At 54.7% G+C, this 17,272-nt stretch overlaps 4 protein-coding genes across 4 annotated transcripts; all 4 read right to left on the reverse strand.

Annotated features, from left to right (window-relative positions):
• Positions 1 to 2,118: 2,118 nt before the first annotated feature.
• J4E84_002270 (uncharacterized protein) lies at positions 2,119 to 2,793 on the reverse strand (the record flags this gene model as incomplete). Its single annotated transcript, XM_049384897.1, has 1 exon — positions 2,119 to 2,793. One exon carries the CDS (start codon positions 2,791 to 2,793, stop codon positions 2,119 to 2,121), a length of 675 nt encoding a protein of 224 aa, XP_049246920.1.
• Positions 2,794 to 3,746: 953 nt separating this feature from the next.
• Positions 3,747 to 4,801, reverse strand: J4E84_002271 (uncharacterized protein; the record flags this gene model as incomplete). The annotated part of the gene is made up of 2 exons (XM_049384898.1): positions 3,747 to 4,663; positions 4,714 to 4,801. The coding sequence occupies 2 exons, from the start codon at positions 4,799 to 4,801 to the stop codon at positions 3,747 to 3,749; spliced, it is 1,005 nt and encodes a 334-aa protein (XP_049246921.1).
• Positions 4,802 to 9,125: 4,324 nt separating this feature from the next.
• On the reverse strand, positions 9,126 to 12,871 carry J4E84_002272 (uncharacterized protein; the record flags this gene model as incomplete). The annotated part of the gene is made up of 2 exons (XM_049384899.1): positions 9,126 to 12,523; positions 12,679 to 12,871. 2 exons carry the CDS (start codon positions 12,869 to 12,871, stop codon positions 9,126 to 9,128), a joined length of 3,591 nt encoding a protein of 1,196 aa, XP_049246922.1.
• A 2,641-nt stretch (positions 12,872 to 15,512) lies between these two features.
• J4E84_002273 (uncharacterized protein) lies at positions 15,513 to 17,081 on the reverse strand (the record flags this gene model as incomplete). Its single annotated transcript, XM_049384900.1, has 3 exons — positions 15,513 to 16,257; positions 16,308 to 16,846; positions 16,932 to 17,081. 3 exons carry the CDS (start codon positions 17,079 to 17,081, stop codon positions 15,513 to 15,515), a joined length of 1,434 nt encoding a protein of 477 aa, XP_049246923.1.
• Positions 17,082 to 17,272: the final 191 nt, after the last annotated feature.

Consider the following 17,272-nt stretch of genomic DNA (forward strand, 5'->3'; position numbering starts at 1 on the left):
CTATCGCCCCATCAAAATGTGGCAGCAGGCTTCGAAGGATCAGCAGGACAAGGCATGCCGGTTGCCCAAAGGACACCTTCAGGCCAGGGCATGACTCTGTGGGGCACTACCACTCACCAGATATCACAATACCCGTCGCCTCTTTCTCATGGAGGACGAGGGTCCTGGGACTATGGATATCCCAATACTTCGGCTGCAACGGAAATGCCGCCAATCGCGCATGCGCTGCAAATGCCACGGCAGAACGGCTTGCCAGACTTCAGTCAAATGTCATCAACTCATGGCTACCATCAATACGGTGAAGATACAACGAGGGTGTAGGAAAGGCAAGATTGGGAGACAAAACTCCAAGGGTTACCGATACGACTACGCGTTGCGGGCTCTGATCTGCATCGGGTGATCAACCAATGTCCGCATGATCCATGCGGGCCTAACCCGATGGGGTGTTGCACCAATCGCTCTCCACACCACTCATCGCTAGATTCGCCTCGCGCATCCCGCACACCTTCAGACGTTCGCAGCTCTCTAATAATATCCGGTATCTGGTTTGGCGTTGAATACGGCGGTTTCGGCATTTGGACACTGGACGCATCATACCCCGGGGAGGCGGCGTTTACCACACTTTCGGTTTCATCATCGACTACACATAGAGGATCATCAATAACGGTACAAGCCATCTTACGCATACAACCCGATCGCGAACCCTGTCGATACAGGATGGTCAGCTTTGCATTACATTGGCGTTCATTCCACTCTTTCTACCCAATAATCTTTCCCATCTTCGCCTCTCGGAGTGTTCTTCCACGGAGCTCGACGTCGATCGCTTTTCAAGGCAACATCCGCGCCAACCACAGTCTCGAGCCCGTCCGCACGACGTCCCCCGTGTATCTCGATCCGCATTTCAAGGGAATGTGCAACGAGGCTCTTTCATTTCTCCCATATACCCAAGGCTTGGTGTTCGCCTAGTCATTTCTTTCGTTTTCTTCAAACTCCAGAGATTCCCCATTTCTTTACCCATCCAACTACACCGTATGTAGCGCAATGTATCTGTAACACACTAATTCTCGCCTACACGCATGCGATCCTTCCAAACATTTTCTCCGCAGCCTGGCCCGCACCCAACATGTCAAGTTATGCGAGCTCCGCCACAATAGAGGGCGCAGTCAACCTTTGGCCCCAATCCTGACCACTGCCTAACACTTGCCAAGGAGCTACGACTTCCGCGGCACCGGATGCGATATAGGCATCAGCTGAGCTTATCAGAGTAGGTGTTATGATCTCAGCATTATCGCGCACGTTAACGAGGCGGAATGGGCGGTGGGCATACAAGGGCCCTCACAGATGACCAGTGGTTGTCCCGACGCCGAGGACCCGTGTCACACAAGATGTTCAGGCGATCAATCCTGGTCACGAAGTCACATGCCTTGATGAAGACTATCCCACGCTGAGTCCAGACCCTCATGGTTTATAGGGAGTCGTTAGCGACGGCGAATTATCGTCGCAACTAACCGTGCCGCATGCGTTCCATATGTTCGCATCACGAGAACATGTTGCTTGTATGTTTAGTACGACCAAAACGGCCTAGATCAGACTTCAACCCCCAAAAGGCAGAACATCTGGCCAAGGCGTAATATCAGATACCTTCACCGTGAAATACGCCCGAGCAGATAGATCACGCTTACCACACATACTCCCATCAGATAAACCACGAGCCGCTTTTGGGCATAACCACGTGCATCTTCTCAGCAGAGCCCCAGGTTCAGCATGTCATACGCGTTCATCTCGGCAGACCGACTGTTCGGTGCATCTGATCCGTTCTGATCTGACGGAGACGAAAGCACGGTCACGGGGCGTATGTCAGGGATCAGCCCGAGGAGGGCCGGGTGCTGATCTCACGTTGGATCGCGTGGGATAACGCAATGCTTACTGCAGATCGCAGGCGGAAGGGCGCGACTTGCCCTACATTGGGTGAGATGGCTTTGTGCTCATGATGGGTTTGTCATTTTGTCGCGAGTGCTCACGTCGCTGTGCCATGTCATGGTTTTTGGGGTGAACGAAGTTGATAGAGTCTTAGCTAGTCGTCAAATTGGTCGTCCGTTGTGTGTACCGTCACCTCTATCAGTTGCAAGTCTTGTGTGTATGAGACTTGGGGTGTCCAGACTGTTTGTCCAGACACTTACCAATACAACACTTCTTCAGCTGAATCATCGGATCAAAAGACCACAGAACTTCAAAGTTCGCCAGCTCATCTCCTTCGTTCAGCACAAAAGGAAGCGTGATGTTTACTCTCTCCCTCGTCATCTCCACAGGCACATTCTCTTCGCCAATCGCCTGCACCGAGGTGTCCAAATACTGCACCCCGAAGACACCCAACCAGCTTTGCAGTTTGAGAAAAGCCTGTAGTTCCTGCAAAAAGGCTTTGTGTTCCTGTATGTCAAAGTCCGAGATGCTGCGGTCGCTACCGGTCCAACTGAACTCGAATGGCGCGATACCGCTGTCGGTGAAACGCCATTGCGTTGGGACGACATCAGCCAGGAGCTCTTTGCGGGCCGTATGGTCGTTCCAAGGTTGCGCGATGTTGTCGACATGAACGAGCTTCTCGGCTTCCTCGAGCTTGAAGTGGTTGTGAAGAAGAGTGAGGCCGAAGAGATTGTGGACGCTGTGGGCGACGAACATGTCTCGGATTGTCGTGCAAATGAAATACTCTAGATTCTGGCTCTCGTAGGTTTTGTAGGCATCGTGGATGTCTGGGGCGGTGTTGAAGTGGTGGGAGGTGTATGGTTCGAATTCCATGTTTGCAAGGGTTTGCACGGAAGGCTTGGGAGGAGGTAGGATAGAAGTCAGGGTGAGCTGGACTGACGAGCAACTTACACGCAATCTCCACGGCGTTTATATATGCTACTTTCGCGTTGTCGGAGGTGATACACAAGGAGGTTCGTGTCGCCAGCCGTCATGGGTGACGCATGAACAGTCTAGAAACAACTGATCGGTGCAGTATTCAGGCTTTGCAAGATGCCTTCATTAAAAAACCACTAATGAGAGATCTACGGCTAATTGTGATAGAGCCTGACGCTCTTATCGCAACACCACGACGCCGGATGTAGACATACCTGCGGCATCACATATCCTTCCTTGGCATGCTTGACGGCGTCTGCGAATGAGAGATCATGACTTAAGGCTCTTAATCGCATTCCAAACCCTTGTGACGGTATCATTGGTTCATGATCGCTGCAGGCGGCACGATGGCACCAGGCTGATGAATCTTCAGCCTGACCCCGCAAAAAGATCATTAGAGACCGTGATCGTAGACATTCAATAGGTTGTGCTGATTAGAGGTGCATACAATGCAGTATTGTCAGTTAGACTCTCGCGCAAAGTATAGCTGGGAGAGTGTAGGTACGGGAATCCCAAACTCATTGGCAACAGCGATGATTCTCAAACCGGTGCCAGTAGAGTAACGACCGTTCACAAGCACTGGACAGCGGACTGCTGTTGATGTGTCACTTACAACATTGGTCAGAAAGATAGCAGAATAACAATTGCAATTTTGAGGATACTAGTCTAAGTACATGTACACATTCGAGCTGGCTAACCAGAACGACTGCAAAAGGGGGGCTCGAACGAGCTATAGACAAACGAAAGAAGCCGTAAGGGCTTGCTTTGAACATGAAGAGTCAAACACAACTTTTCCATCCAAATTTCATGTGATGGTGCCATCACACATAGGCTGCGATTATCGGAGCGGCTTAGTTCTTGAGGCCGAGGATGCTGGTGAGGCCATCGAGCATGTCACCACCCTCAGTCTCCTCCTCAGTCTCCTCCTCAGTGCCCTCCTCGTAGGTGTCCTCAGCGGGGTAAGACTCGTAGGTGTCCTTGACGGGGGTGGGGGCAGACTCGTAAGAGCCGAAGGAAGGGGTGGGCTTCTCGTGGACCATGCTGGGCTTGGTGTACTCGTGGACCATGCTGGGAGTGGGGACGGCGCCGTAGGCCTTGCTGGGCTCAGCGTGCTCGTAGGCCTCCTTGCTGGGGGTGGGAACAGCGCCGTAGGCCTTGCTGGGCTCGGGGACATGCTCGTAAGCCTCCTTGCTGGGAGTAGGGACAGCGCCGTAGGCCTTGCTGGGCTCAGGAACGTGCTCGTAAGCCTGGCTGGGGGTGGGAACATGTTCGTAGGCCTCCTTGCTGGGGGTGGGGACGGCGCCGTAGGCCTTGCTGGGCTCGGGAACATGCTCGTAGGCCATGGAAGGCTTGGGGGCGTGCTCGTAACCCTGGCTGGGGGTGGGCTTAGCCTCGTAGGCGGAGCTGGTGACTTCGGGCTTGGTCTCCTCGTAAGAGTCCTCGTCGTCCATGCCGAACAAGTCGCCGAGAGTCCTCTTGGAGAGAAGCTCGTCGTAAGACTCAAGCTCGTCAGTAGACTCTTCGGTCTCCTTGGGGATGGCCTCGTAGGACTCCTCCATCTCGGGCTTGAGCTCGTCGTAGCTCAAGTCCTCCTTGGAGGGAGTGACGTAGTAAGAAGGCTCCTTCTCCTCTTTCTCTTCCTCCTCAGGCTTCTCCTTCTCCTCCTCGTCCTTCGCGGGCTTGCCAAGAACGTCGTCGAACAAGGTGCGCTTCATGCCAGGGACCGCTGGAACAGAAGAGCCTAAGGCCTCTGTGACTGGGCAGGTAACTGTGTCTGGTCAGTGGGGAAAACGGAAGCGATGGCAGAATGCGACATACCACCGGAGCAGGCCTTGGAGTCATCCTCTTTGGCCAAAGGAAGAGCAGTGGCGAGCTGAGCAGCAGCGATGATAGCGAAGAACTTCATATTTGCGTTTGAATGAATTCGGTGGGAAAGATCGTAAGAATTATTAGAAGGTATTAGTGTATAGTAGTGACTGTTGTGTGAATGAGATGTAATGAGCTGATGAGCAATAAAGTGGTATGAGAAGTAGCCTTATATGCTGGGTTGTCGGTGTCTGTCCTGATGCTTCTTCTCGTGCACGGTGTTGAAGTGTGCTTTTTTGGCATCGTCGTGACTGCACGCATGAAGATCGGATCTGTGCTAATCAAAGCTACCAGAAACGTTCCAGAAGCATTGTTCAACGGCCACTTTACCAGCGCATCGCCATAGCGGTGAGAAGTCCGTCAGCTCGTGGGAAACATTTCGTCCATGCCTTGATCTAATCGCGCGACTGCATCATGATACCAATGCCGGACATGGAGCCGATCGGTGCATTACTGAGCAGACACCAGATTCGCAGACCACAGTACGCGCCATGGACTTGAACCATTGCTTCACTCGTCACATGAAACGGAGATGAGGCGATCCTTCGCCCGAAGCCAGCGCGTTCACGTTCTTTTGGGACTTGCCATGCCGTGTACTTCTCAATATCTGCAACATCTGAAGACCAGACCTGCAGCTCTTCTCAGAAGACAAGGTGTCTCATCTCAAGACCGTGAGCAGTGATATGAAGCTTTGGAGTCGGGCACGCTTCAGGCGACACAGGTGCACAACCTCCAAAGTTGTTTGCACCAAGCTTCGGCGGTCAGCTAGCCTACATGCCTAGGTGTGTATCGAGAAAGTGCTGACATGTGTGAAGATCTCGGGTATGTGGAGTGACAGGAACAACATCGTGAAGTCGGGGTGCAGAAAGAAGGATGGGAAAGAGCAAACATCGTTGGGGATGCAGGACCCGCCTAGCGCCCGCTCGGTCCGCCCAAAGCGGGGTCAGGCGATCACATCAATGGAGCGGTGGACTAGAACCACGACGCATCTCAACGGCATCGTTCATCACGTTGTTCATCTTCTAACATTTACGGACATGCTAGACTGCCGTGCGCTAAGTCACCATTATCGATAGTATTGTCACGGGATCTACCGCGGCATCTTCCGCTACCAACACCACAGCCCGACCCCGCGTTCAATCCCATCACTCCGTCCTCGTTATAGTACATTCTTCATCAGGAGCAGCCGTGTCGTAACATTTGAATGGTCCCAGAATACCGAAACATGGATCTCTGCGTTGCTCACAGCTGAATTCCTTACAGCAACCGTCTTGAGGGAAGTCGCCGGGATCAGCAAGGCAATGTTCTGCTCATCATTAGCTAAATGCACGCACGCGCCTTCAATATTGCTTTCATGCCCGCAGTTGAACAGCAGAGGGATTGACAACGCACCACCGAGAGTTTGACAAGACGTTTGTCTAGACTCGTGCAGAGATAATGAAGCGGCCGATGACGCAAGTGCGAAGAGTAGGTGGATGGTGATCTTCATGGCGAACGAGGAAAGTTGGGTACTCATGGTAAAGCAAGTTTGAACGAGGCTGGAGCCGACTTCCATCTCTTTATTATACACACCATCATTGTTTCGCAAAGACTCCTACGCTTCGTACTTCCGCAAGCTCGTCGCACTTTTCTTCTCGTTGTCTCAACATTCTAAGTGCGACGGAGACTAAAACACGAGAGTCGGCGACCGAACTGCTCGCAGTTATCGTGAGATCAGCATGCAACTCGTGTTTCGAGACTACAGAATGTTCCGACACTTTTCTGGTCCGGGTCTCGGTGCGTGAGGCAAAGAAGAATGGCGATCCTGGTGTCGCGCGTTGTGCGCTAAGGTTCGAAGAACGAAAAAGCATTCCTCGCCACGCATGATGCTACTGTCAGCTTCGGGCCTTTCTTCTCAACGTCTGGAGTCGAGCCTGGGGTTCTAGCTGCATGCCATGTGTCGATTGGATTATCACACTTTCCCTTTCAACGCAGCAGGACCTTCCGCCGCACTGTCTTCAACGCTAGCAGGTTGATCCAATTGACAACAGATCATGTTCAAGACTCACACTCCAAGAAGTGCGATCAACAAATGGAATGAGCCGGAAGCAGCGAAAACGAGCTTCTCTCGTACACCACCAACTTCTCAGCAGCAGACACTCCGATGACCAACTATTCCAGCCACAGCAGCACAAGCCGGCGACGTGTCTCACCACTACGGTGTATACAAAACGCCCTGTCCATTCGCCCACCTCTCACCGCAAAGTGCGCCGTACGAACAACAACCCCTCAATTCTCCGTGACTAACAACTCTCCGGCTTCCTCAACACTTTCGACACCATACACGCACTCACATGATGACGTACGTGACCCTACTGTGCAAGGCTGAATTGCCGTATCAAAGCTTCAACATCATTACACACCGCGTACTTCGCTGCATCCTCGTGTCAAAGCTTCTAACCACTCACACACTCCGTGTCACGCTCATTCCGGCATCAAAGACACCCGTATCAATGCTCCATAGCGCTCATACACCTTCTACCTGCCTAGTTTCCCCCCGAGAACTTCTCTCACACAAACCTCTCAGTTGCACTGTGCATCACATCATAGCTCCAAACTCTCCTGGTCATAGCACATATGCCAATCGTCCAAATGCCCATGTCCATCCCACCTTCTCTCACACACCATCCCCTTACAACATCCCTCCTGCGGGCGATCAGGAAGCGGCCTGCAATGTTCTAGAATACGATCAGCTACACCTTCATAGTATCAAGGAGACGTAATAAAGTGCACATATGTGAGAAGCGGAGAGAAAAGGAGGGAACATTAAGACTCACGCTTCACAATCCGACATTCCGGTTCTCCGAGAGTCTCGACTTGCACAAGTAACGGCTTTAGACACTCATGGATTGTCTGGTGCAGGTCACTCTCCCTACACATCAACCCCTTGCAGCATATCTGTGGCTCGTCGATGTCACGGTTGCACCGGTCTGCCATGTATGATTAGCCTTGACATGATGACGTGTTCACCATGCTGAGATGCTTTTGTTGTACAGTAGTGGATGAGAGGCGAGCGGAAGCACGAGACGAGAGAGGGGAGAATGTACCAAACCTGTTTAAGCACTTGGGTACAAGGACCGACTGGTCATGCCAGTTATTATTGACAGTGATGGAGAGACAGGTTGCTGTCGTGATGAAGAGAAGTGTCAAGAAAGATGCTTTCGTCATCATTGCGGGCTATATGTAGTGCTGGTGTAGAGATAACAAGTATCAAGTAAGAGAGACGAGGATGTGTGCGGACAGATGTTCCGTATCCTCATACTCATATATACATCTACAAAACGCCTCCGTGTCGTACAAAGAAAACACAACTAACAACGTTGTACCGCTCCGCTTTGGCATAGTCCCGACTTCCCTTGCTACACGAACTTCTACACGTACCTTCTTCTTTCAAGTAGTAGAGTCAGCCACCTTGGCGCATTACAACCAAGTCGACGAATGAACGTTGGATCCTGGCGAAAGGACTTGTTGTGTGCGTGAACGTCGAAATTAGTCTGTGGCCGTCATAGGTGCAGTATGACTAGCTCTTTACATCTGCCGCTTTTGTGTCATACTGCGTACCTTCTTCGTTCAACTAGTGTAGAAGCCACCTCGATGCATTACAACTTGAGTCAACGAATGAAACTTCTATGCCAGCAAACAGAGTTGCTACTTACGTGAACACCGAAATCAGTCTACGCTGTCATAGGCGCAGTATAAGTAGCTTTTCACATCTACCGTTCTCGTGACACGATATGTATATCCGGCCTCAAGTCCCTCGACTTCTAAGGGGTACGCGGGCGTACTTGAAATGTTGGACAAGGCGAACGGTGCCGGAAGCTCGGAGAAAGAAGAGTACACGCAGCGAATGTCGTGGCACGATTTCGACATTTGTGATAGAGGTGAACATATCACATCAACCAATTTAATAAATGTATAGAAGTATATAAAGCGCAAAAAGGTGTCTTTTCATTATCTACATGACTCATGTTCCTTATCATCCTTCATCATCCATCCATCCATTCATCCATCTCATACTCATGCGAAGGGCGTAAAGGCGGTCATTACTGAGGAGGAGAGAGATCGGGGTCGCAACCGCAATACAAAGAAACGACGGCAAGCATAAACAAAACAAAACAAAACAATCTAAAATCCTCCCACAGCCACCCCACCATCTTCAAAAAGGGAGGGTGCCAGTGCAGCAAGGGTATAATGCAACTTCCCATCCATCTTCCATCTTCCACTTCCGTATTTTCGTCATCTTATGCGTCCATCCGCAACGCAGCAATCTTCATACTCGAACTAAAGAAAAAGGTATCATCAAACAAGCGTCGTCATCTTCACGCTTATTTCTTACCCTTCTTCTTGTTCTTCTTCTTGTTCTTCCCCGAGCTAGGTGTGGCCTCGCCATTCGCGTCACCCTCTTCCTCTTCAGCTTGGTTGCCAGGCGTGGTGGGTGTAGTAGGTGTGCTTGGCTCTTCAGCTTCCTTGGTGGCTTCAGTCTCGGCGGCACCGTCGACGGCAGGAACGTCAGCAACGGCTTCGGGCTCAACCTTGGCTTCGGCGACGGGCTCGGCAACGGGCTCGGTGGCGACTTGCTCAGGGGCGGGTTCGACGGCGGGTGCGGCGGATTCCTTGGATTCGGCCTTGGAAGAGATCTCAGCGTTGGCCTTCTTGAGCTCTTCTTGTTCAGCGTGAGCCTTCTCGAGTTGCTCCTTGGCGCTGGCGAGCTCGGTCTTGATGTCATCACGCTCCTTCTTCGCAGCTTCGGCATCGGATGTCAGGGCGCTGGTCTTCTCCTCTTGCTCCTTCAGGGTAGCCTGGAGGGACTCGAGGGACTTCTTAGCGTCGGCAGCTTCGGTCTTGGAGGTCTCGAGGTCCTTGGTCGCGGTCTCGGAGGCAGCGGTGGCCTCGTCGAGCTTAGCCTGGAGGGCGGTGAGTTCAGACTCCTTAGCCTTGGCGGCCTCGACGGTAGACTCGAGCTCAGCGATCTTAGCATCGTTGACCTTGATCTTCTCCTCAAGCTCGCTCTTCTCGGCAGTCGACTTCTCAGCCGAGGCCTTGAGGTCAGCGAGCTCAGACTCAACAGAAGATGCCTTGGAAGCACCCTCCTTCGCCTCGGCCTCAGCCTGCTTGGATGCCTTGAGCTCCTCCTCGACAGCATCCTTGGCCTTCTTAGTCTCCTCAAGTGATTCCTGAGCGGTGGCAAGGTCCTTCTCCAAAGAGGCGACCTTCTCATCTCCAGATGATGCAGCAGCCTCCTTAGCCTCAAGCTTGCTGGTGACGTCCTTGAGAGATGCCTCGAGGTCGGCAACCTTGCTAGCCTCAGCCTTCGCGTCAGCAAGCTCTTTTTCAAGAGCGGCGACCTTGTCTTCGCTTGATGACTGAGCAGCCTTGAGTGACTCGGAGTGTTCAGCTTCCTTCGCCTCCAGCTTGCTCGTAGTCTCCTTGAGAGATGCCTCAAGCTCTGCAATCTTGGCAGCAGACTCATCGGCACCACCCTTGGCGGAGGTCTCGAGGTCTGTGATCTTGCTGCGGAGGCCATCGGCCTCTTCCTTGGTTGATTGAGATTCCTTGGTGGCGGCCTCGAGCTCAGACTTAGCAGAGGCGAGTTGCTCCTCAAGCTCAGAGACCTTGCCGGCGTCGGCAGACTTGGCCTCGAGCTCCGACTCCTTCGCGGTCAGGCTCTCCTGAGCAGCCTTGAGGGAAGCCTCGAGCTCTGCAATCTTGGAGCTGGACGACTCGGTAGCAGTGCTGGCTTCTGACTTGGCGGCCTCCAACTCAGACTCCTTGGATGCAAGGGCGTCCTTTGCCTCCTTGAGAGAAGTTTCGAGCTCGGCAGCCTTGCCACCTTCGCTCTTCGCGGTCTCCAACTCGGCCTTGTGGGCAGTGAGGTCATCCTGAGCTTGCTTCAAGCTAGTCTCCAACTCGGAGATCTTCGAGCTGGACTCTTCAGTAGCCTTGGTGGTCTCACCTTTGGCAGCCTCAAGTTCAGACTCCTTCGACGATAGGCTGTCCTTGGCCTCCTTAAGCGACGCCTCAAGGTCAGCGATAGTCTTGTGAAGACCCTCAGCATCACCCTTGGATGACTCAACGGCCTTGGTAACCTCCTCCTTCGCGGCGGTAAGCTCAGACTCCTTAGCGGCAAGGCTGTCCTGGGCCTCCTTAAGCGAAGTCTCGAGTTCGGTGACCTTGGAGTTAGAAGCCTCGGAAGCCTTGCTAGACTCGTCCTTGGCGGCCTTCAGCTCCTCCTCGAGCTTGGTAACAGCCTCGCGAGCCTCGGCGGCCTCCTTCTTCGCAGCGGTAGTCTGCTCGTCGGAGGAGCCCTTGGCGGATTCTATCTCAGCCTCAAGCTTGCTGACGGTGCTCTGGAGGCTGGCAACCTCGTCCTTTGCGGAGCCAACAGCCTTGGATGCGTCACCCTTAGCGGTCTCGAGCTCAGCGTCCTTGGCGGAGAGGCTGTCTTGCGATTCCTTGAGGGAAGCTTCGAGTTCGGAGATCTTGGTGGTGAGAGCGTCGACTTCGCTCTTGGCCTCTTCGGCAGCCTTGACGGCGGCGTCCTTCTCGGATGCGAGGGAGGACGAAGAAGCTTCGAGCTCAGATGTCTTGGCCGCAAGCTCATCTTGTGCCTCCTTCAACGACTTCTCGAGGGAGGATACCTTCTGAGCGAGCTCGTCAGCATCGCCCTTGGACATGTCGGCGGTCTTCAGCTTCTCCTGGAGTTCGGCGATCTCAGTCTTCAGGCTCTCGACCTCGCCCTTGGAGGACTCGGTGAGCGAAGTGACTTGGTCGGCGGCATCAGCGTGCTCCTTGGTCTTGGCGTCGAGCTCAGCAGCCTTCTGGTCGAGAGTGTCCTTGGCCTCCTTGAGGGAAGCCTGGAGCTCGGCAATGGTGCTGCGAAGGCCATCAGCCTCCTCTTTCGACGCCTTGTCAGCGTCAGCGTCTTGGGTGCCGCGGGCAGCGAGCTCATCGGAGAGCTTGCTGTGGGCGGCCTCGAGCTCAGCGTGCTTCGCCTTCAGGCCCTCCAACTCGTCGATCTGTGTTCTCAGAACGGCAACCTCGGCGGCAAGCTCCTCAACCTTGGTCTTGTGCGCGTCGCGGTCAGCGGCGAGAGTGTCGAGTTCGTCCTTGGCGACAGTCTGAGCCTTGAGGTCCTCAATCGTGGCAAGAGCGTCGGCGAGGTCCTTCTCAGTCTTGCTCTTCTCAGCAGTGAGCTCCTCCAACTGCGACTTGGCGTTGGCGAGCTCAGTCTCCTTAGCCTCGACCTCTGACCTGTCAACCGACTCGGTGCCGGCGGACTTGTCGCTGTCGAGCTTGGCCTTGAGCTGCTCGACCTCCTCCTTGTACGAGGCAATCTGCTTCTCGAGGTCGGCGACGGTGGCACGGAGCTCCTCGGCCTCCTTGTTGACGTCGGCGATCTTTGCGTTGAACTCGGCCTCGCACTCGTCGCGGACCGTGTTCCTCTCCTTGGCCTTGGCCTCGCGCACCTGCTGGACGACGACGCTGACCATGTGCTCCTCGAGGTCCTTCTTGTCTTGCTGCAGCGACTGCTCGCGGGCCTCAAACTCCTTCTTGCGCTCCTCGTGGTCGTCCTCGAGCGTGCGCACGTGCTCATCCTGTGTAGCGGCGACGCGCTGGGCTTCGTCGAGGTCGGCTTCGGCGTGCTTGAGCTTCCGCTTCAGCTTCTCGATCTGCGTCTCGAGGCTGTCGGACGCCTGTGGTGAGGGCGGCGAGGGCGAGTCTGCTGTTGGGGCATGGTGCGTTAGTATGTGATGAGCGGGGACATTCTGGTGCAGGGGAGACGCCCGCGAGTGCAGCGAGAGCGGATAGTGGGGGAATGCTGCTGGCATTGTTATGGATTGGGCAGGTGGGGGGTGGTGCGCGGTGAGTGTCACGTACCTGCTTCGTCTTCACTTAACCGTGTAGGCGCCTCACGTGGTGTCTCGGGCGGCGTGTCGACGCCATTGTCCTGCGTGCTCGACTCGACCTTGCTCGGCGGGGTCGCGTCGGTTGTCACGGCGGGCGTCGCTGGCTCGGCCGTGGCCGGTACCGGTGCAGGTCCGCCGAAGAAATAGTTGTACGCTCTCTTCATACTGCTGGTTCGCTTGGGGAGTCCCGGTCGCAGGGAGCTCGTTGATTTCCGGCCTCGACGCTCTTCTTGCTGGCTCGCTTCGCCAGTAATCGGAGCAGGTAAAGGGTCGATCGTCCCGTTTCGCTTGTTGCTTATCGTTCGTGGTGGTAACAGCCGTCTACTGAATTTCTGAGATCCCGTGTTGATATCAGCGAGGATCTGCTTCTGCTCTCTCGAAGAGGCCCTGCGCGGCGGTGTTAGTGGGGGCTCTGGTGACTTTGTAGGTGAACGACAATGGCCGCAAAGCATCCAATGTATGGCAGATAGGTCGGGCCAACAGTGGTGTAAGAAAAAAATATGTTAGGGTATACCACACGACAGCGAGCTATCGTGGGCGAGATCCTCTTACCAAAAGCAACAAGAAGAAAAGAGGCGTGTATCGTAATGTCCTCAGACAGAGGGAGCAGTGGTGAGGGGTGGAGGGGGAGGCAGAGGGGAAGGTGACGGGTAGCACTCACTCATAGCTTTCTTTCCTGCCCCAGCTCGGCATGATTCACGCTCTACTGCTATCAGTTCCCTCTGTTGAAAGCGCCACTGTTTCCCGCGCGAGCCAGTCCAATCAAGTATGCTGAAAATTTTGTTGCCCTTTCTGAATCTGGGCGGGCCGTCAAGTCTCCTCACCGCACGGTAACGAAATGGAGCTTTACTTATGTACAAGCACAACAACACGTTGGATCCTGCATGCAAGCCTGGTGGATTGTCGGGCGCTAGACGTCCGCTACGAGGTATATACATCTTCGAGGGGAGGCACGAGCCAGTCATGTAACGCTGCGACACGGTAGCACAATTGGCATGGGCGAGGCTGGACAGGCATTAATGCAAGCACAACGCAGATGGACGTCGAGGCCGGCGCTGTCAAAGCTCCCAAGCGGCTCCACTTTGCTTCTTACCGCCTCGACTAGGGTCTGCCAGGGCTTCCTCGACGACAACCCGTGTGCTGACTACCCAGCCATGCGACGTCGCTGAGGACGACGTCCTTGCTTTTGGCACGTCGACGACCAGTTTGATGAGGCCCTCGAGGTTTTGTACCCGCCCACGCCCTCAACACACGACGTGTCCCCCCCACCGGAGCGCGTCTCCTCGTGCCAATCACAGCCATGCACGTAGTATCACGATCACGACGTACATAGCTTCGGCATTCGATTACAGGAAGTTGGGCGAGCAATCGATAAGCCTTAGCCAGCACATCATCGTCGGAGATCGTGGGCTCCAGCGTAGGGCTCCGCGCACGGTCACGGGCGCGTCGACGTGTGACTCGGCATGATCTGATGTTATGCGAACCCCAATGGCTTGCAGGAACACGGTCTTTCCTTTTGCAAAAACGTTTCGTCTCAGAGTTGGGGCAAAGTATCGTGCCGACTGGTCGCCTCGACTCTGCTGAGACAAGGACACTCTGGACGCGCGCGCAATTGTCATGCAGGGCCTTTCCGTGATGGGCGGTCGAAGCGTTGATGCGTTGTTCGATCGGGTCCGCTGAATTATTTCTTGCCATGCCCAGTCAGTCCATTCGCCTCGCCAATCCTCTCTCGGACCGTCACGTTGCCATCCTCAAACTCCGGCTACCTCGCCGAAGGCCATCTTCAAAGCCCGAAAGTGGCTGTGATCGTAGTTTCCCCAACCTCCTCCCCTCTTAGCTTGGTGACCTTCATATCACCTTGCGTCGTGCAGTCTCTTCACCGCAAAACCACTGCACCCCAGAACCTAGTCATTTCACGGACTGGCCCTGCATAACCGCACCCCACCCGTTGACAAGGCGGCGCGCTAGCCAGGTCAGCACTCGCGCCTGAAGCTCCACCGCCTCTTCGCATCAACGTCGTATCGTGGCGCGTGAGGACGTAAATCACGGCAGAAAAAGTCTTCTGGCTGCGTTGTCGAGGCGACACCGCCGGTTGGGAGGTTCTTTGATTTGACATGTGATCGTAAAGTGGCAACGGCAATTGCAGTCAAGGGCGATCTGTGAGGGACAACAATACTGAATGTTCTCGGATTCTCTAGGCTCAGGTAACTCATGATAGCAATGGTATTGGCGCTCGCGAACTATGAAAACTCCCATCCGTGGATGTATACCCCAATCGTTAACGCCATAACTATGCATACTGATATCTAAGGAGGATGAGAAAAACTATGTACATGCAGCATCCACTGAGCAAACGCGTGGGGAAGGAAGCACATCAACGCCCACCACTAAACCCATGTACCGACGCCAACGCAAGACTCAAGCGGACCGTTGACGCCTTGTGCTTGAACGAGCAGATCGCCGTATGTGTCGTCGCGTCGAAGGCCCGCTCGGTTGCGCAATGCCATCTGGAGACGTGGTCTGTGGAGTGGACTCGCTTGGATTCTCAGGGCCACCTCCAGAGGTTGACCGCTGCGTCCGAGCCCGTGGACTGAGAAAGGAAGATACACGGCGGGCCCCTTCAGTATTGGGTCTGCCACTGAGGATAATCTCCGGTGATAAAAGCTCGGTCGACTCAGAACCGGAGCGAAGTTCACGGCGGACCTGTCTTGCCTCGCGCAGTACCTCTCTACTCCTCCTGAACCGGTCCCGCCCTGGCATATACATGAAGATTAGCTTGATATTACCGACAAGAGGGTTTTATCCCTATTGCGGAGATCCAAACAGACCCCTGCGTATCCGGTCACTGATGCCACCGTTGCCCGAGCCTGCATTTGCGTTATCAGACGAGCTGCCTTGACCGTTGGACGGTGGGGGTGGGGATCCTGCGGGAACGACGTAGGGATCATTGAACGTGCCCGAGCCGGAAGGAGTGAAGGAACCCGGCATCTGGGACGTACGATCCGTCTGTGAGTCTGCAGACGCAGGGTTGTTCGCCTGGCCCTCGTCACCCTTGGTAATACCCTTTCGACAATGTGGACAGGTGTCGTGCTCGAGCAGCCACGCGGAGACACATGGGTGGTGGAACCAGTGCTTGCATGGCAGTAGCGTCACCTGCTCGCCGATGTTGACCTCGTCCATGCATATACTGCATTCGGCCTTGTGTTCGTCGCCTAGCATCTCTTCAGTGATGTGGGTACGCGGGAGTTTATCGATGTCGGCTTGTGTTGCCGGACCGGGCGCGTTGCTCGTCGAGGTTTGCTCCATGAGTTGGGAGACGATGCGGTCTAGGCCTTCTTGAGAATAGACAAAATCTCCCATGTTGCCAGCGTGGCCGCCCATCATACCCATAGAGGAGAATAGTTGTAGGATAGGGTGACCCGCGAACTGCTCGCCAGCGCCATGGTTGTGTTCGCCGCGGAAAGTACCCTCAGCGCCGCCGAGTGGGTGGTTGTGGGCGTGGACGCGAGGAGGTGGTGCCCCAAAGGCAGCCATGAGGCCAGTCATGACACTGTTTGGCTTGTTAGCGGCTTCCAAATATGATGGTTCGCTCCTGCTTACTTGGTGATCTCATCCACGGGCTCGGCCTGGCCTGGGTGGTTTCCATTGCCGGGGAACAGTCGAGCGCCACCGTGGTATGTGAAGCTTCCTCCGCGGATCTGAGGTCCTCCTTCGTGACCCTGGGTTTGAGCTTCTTGGAAAGCAGACTGGTTTGGGCCTGTGCCTGGTCCAGCGCCAGAGAACAGTCCCTCCCCTTGACCCGGTTGCTGACCCGGTTGTTGCCCCTGTGGTCGCATTGCTGCCCCGGTGAGCCCGTTCAACATGGCCATGAATCCTCCTATTGACCCAGGCACCGCCATGCCCCCCTGGGGCGATACGGATCGTGTAACCGTAGCCTGCAGGTTGTACCTTCCCGGACCCGTTTCTGTGAATCTGACATTGCTAATGTCGCCCTCCTCCGGGTCGTCGGTCTGCCATGGGTTGTGGTGAGGGTTTAATTGTGGTGGGGCATGCTCGAGATCAGGGAGGGAGTCGGAGTCGTCGCCGTCATGGCTAAACATCCCGGGGGCAGCATCTCTTGGGTCATTGTTGTCTTCGATCTATTCGGTGTCAGCGGAATTCGGTGCATATGCACTTCGCGTCGTGCTTGACGGGCTGAAGGCTGGATCTGGCGGCTAAACTCACGATCTCGGTGAAGTCTGAGCCGCATTCTGGACACGAGAGGCCATGTTCGTCTCGATACCACTCGTCGGCGCACTCGTGGCAAAACATCATGTCGCGATGCCCGGGCCGCGGGTTTCCTGACTGCGCATCCTGGCTGGTCGACTGGTCCATGGTCGCAGGTGTGAGACGTGTGATAAGACGTAGGGTAGTAGGGCGAGGTTCAAGGAGACTGGGTAAGGTATGTCAGCATGGAAGTAACGTTCGAGCAACGGACGCCGACTTACGGCCTTGTGTCGGGAGCAGGCGCGGAAGAGGATCAATTCAAGTCAAGGGCCTATCACGCGCCGTTGCCAGTACAGGTG

Source organism: Alternaria hordeiaustralica (assembly GCF_023758085.1).
Source record: "Alternaria hordeiaustralica strain BMP 2776 chromosome Unknown scaffold_3, whole genome shotgun sequence".
NCBI classification, from domain to species: Eukaryota; Fungi; Ascomycota; class Dothideomycetes; order Pleosporales; family Pleosporaceae; genus Alternaria; species Alternaria hordeiaustralica.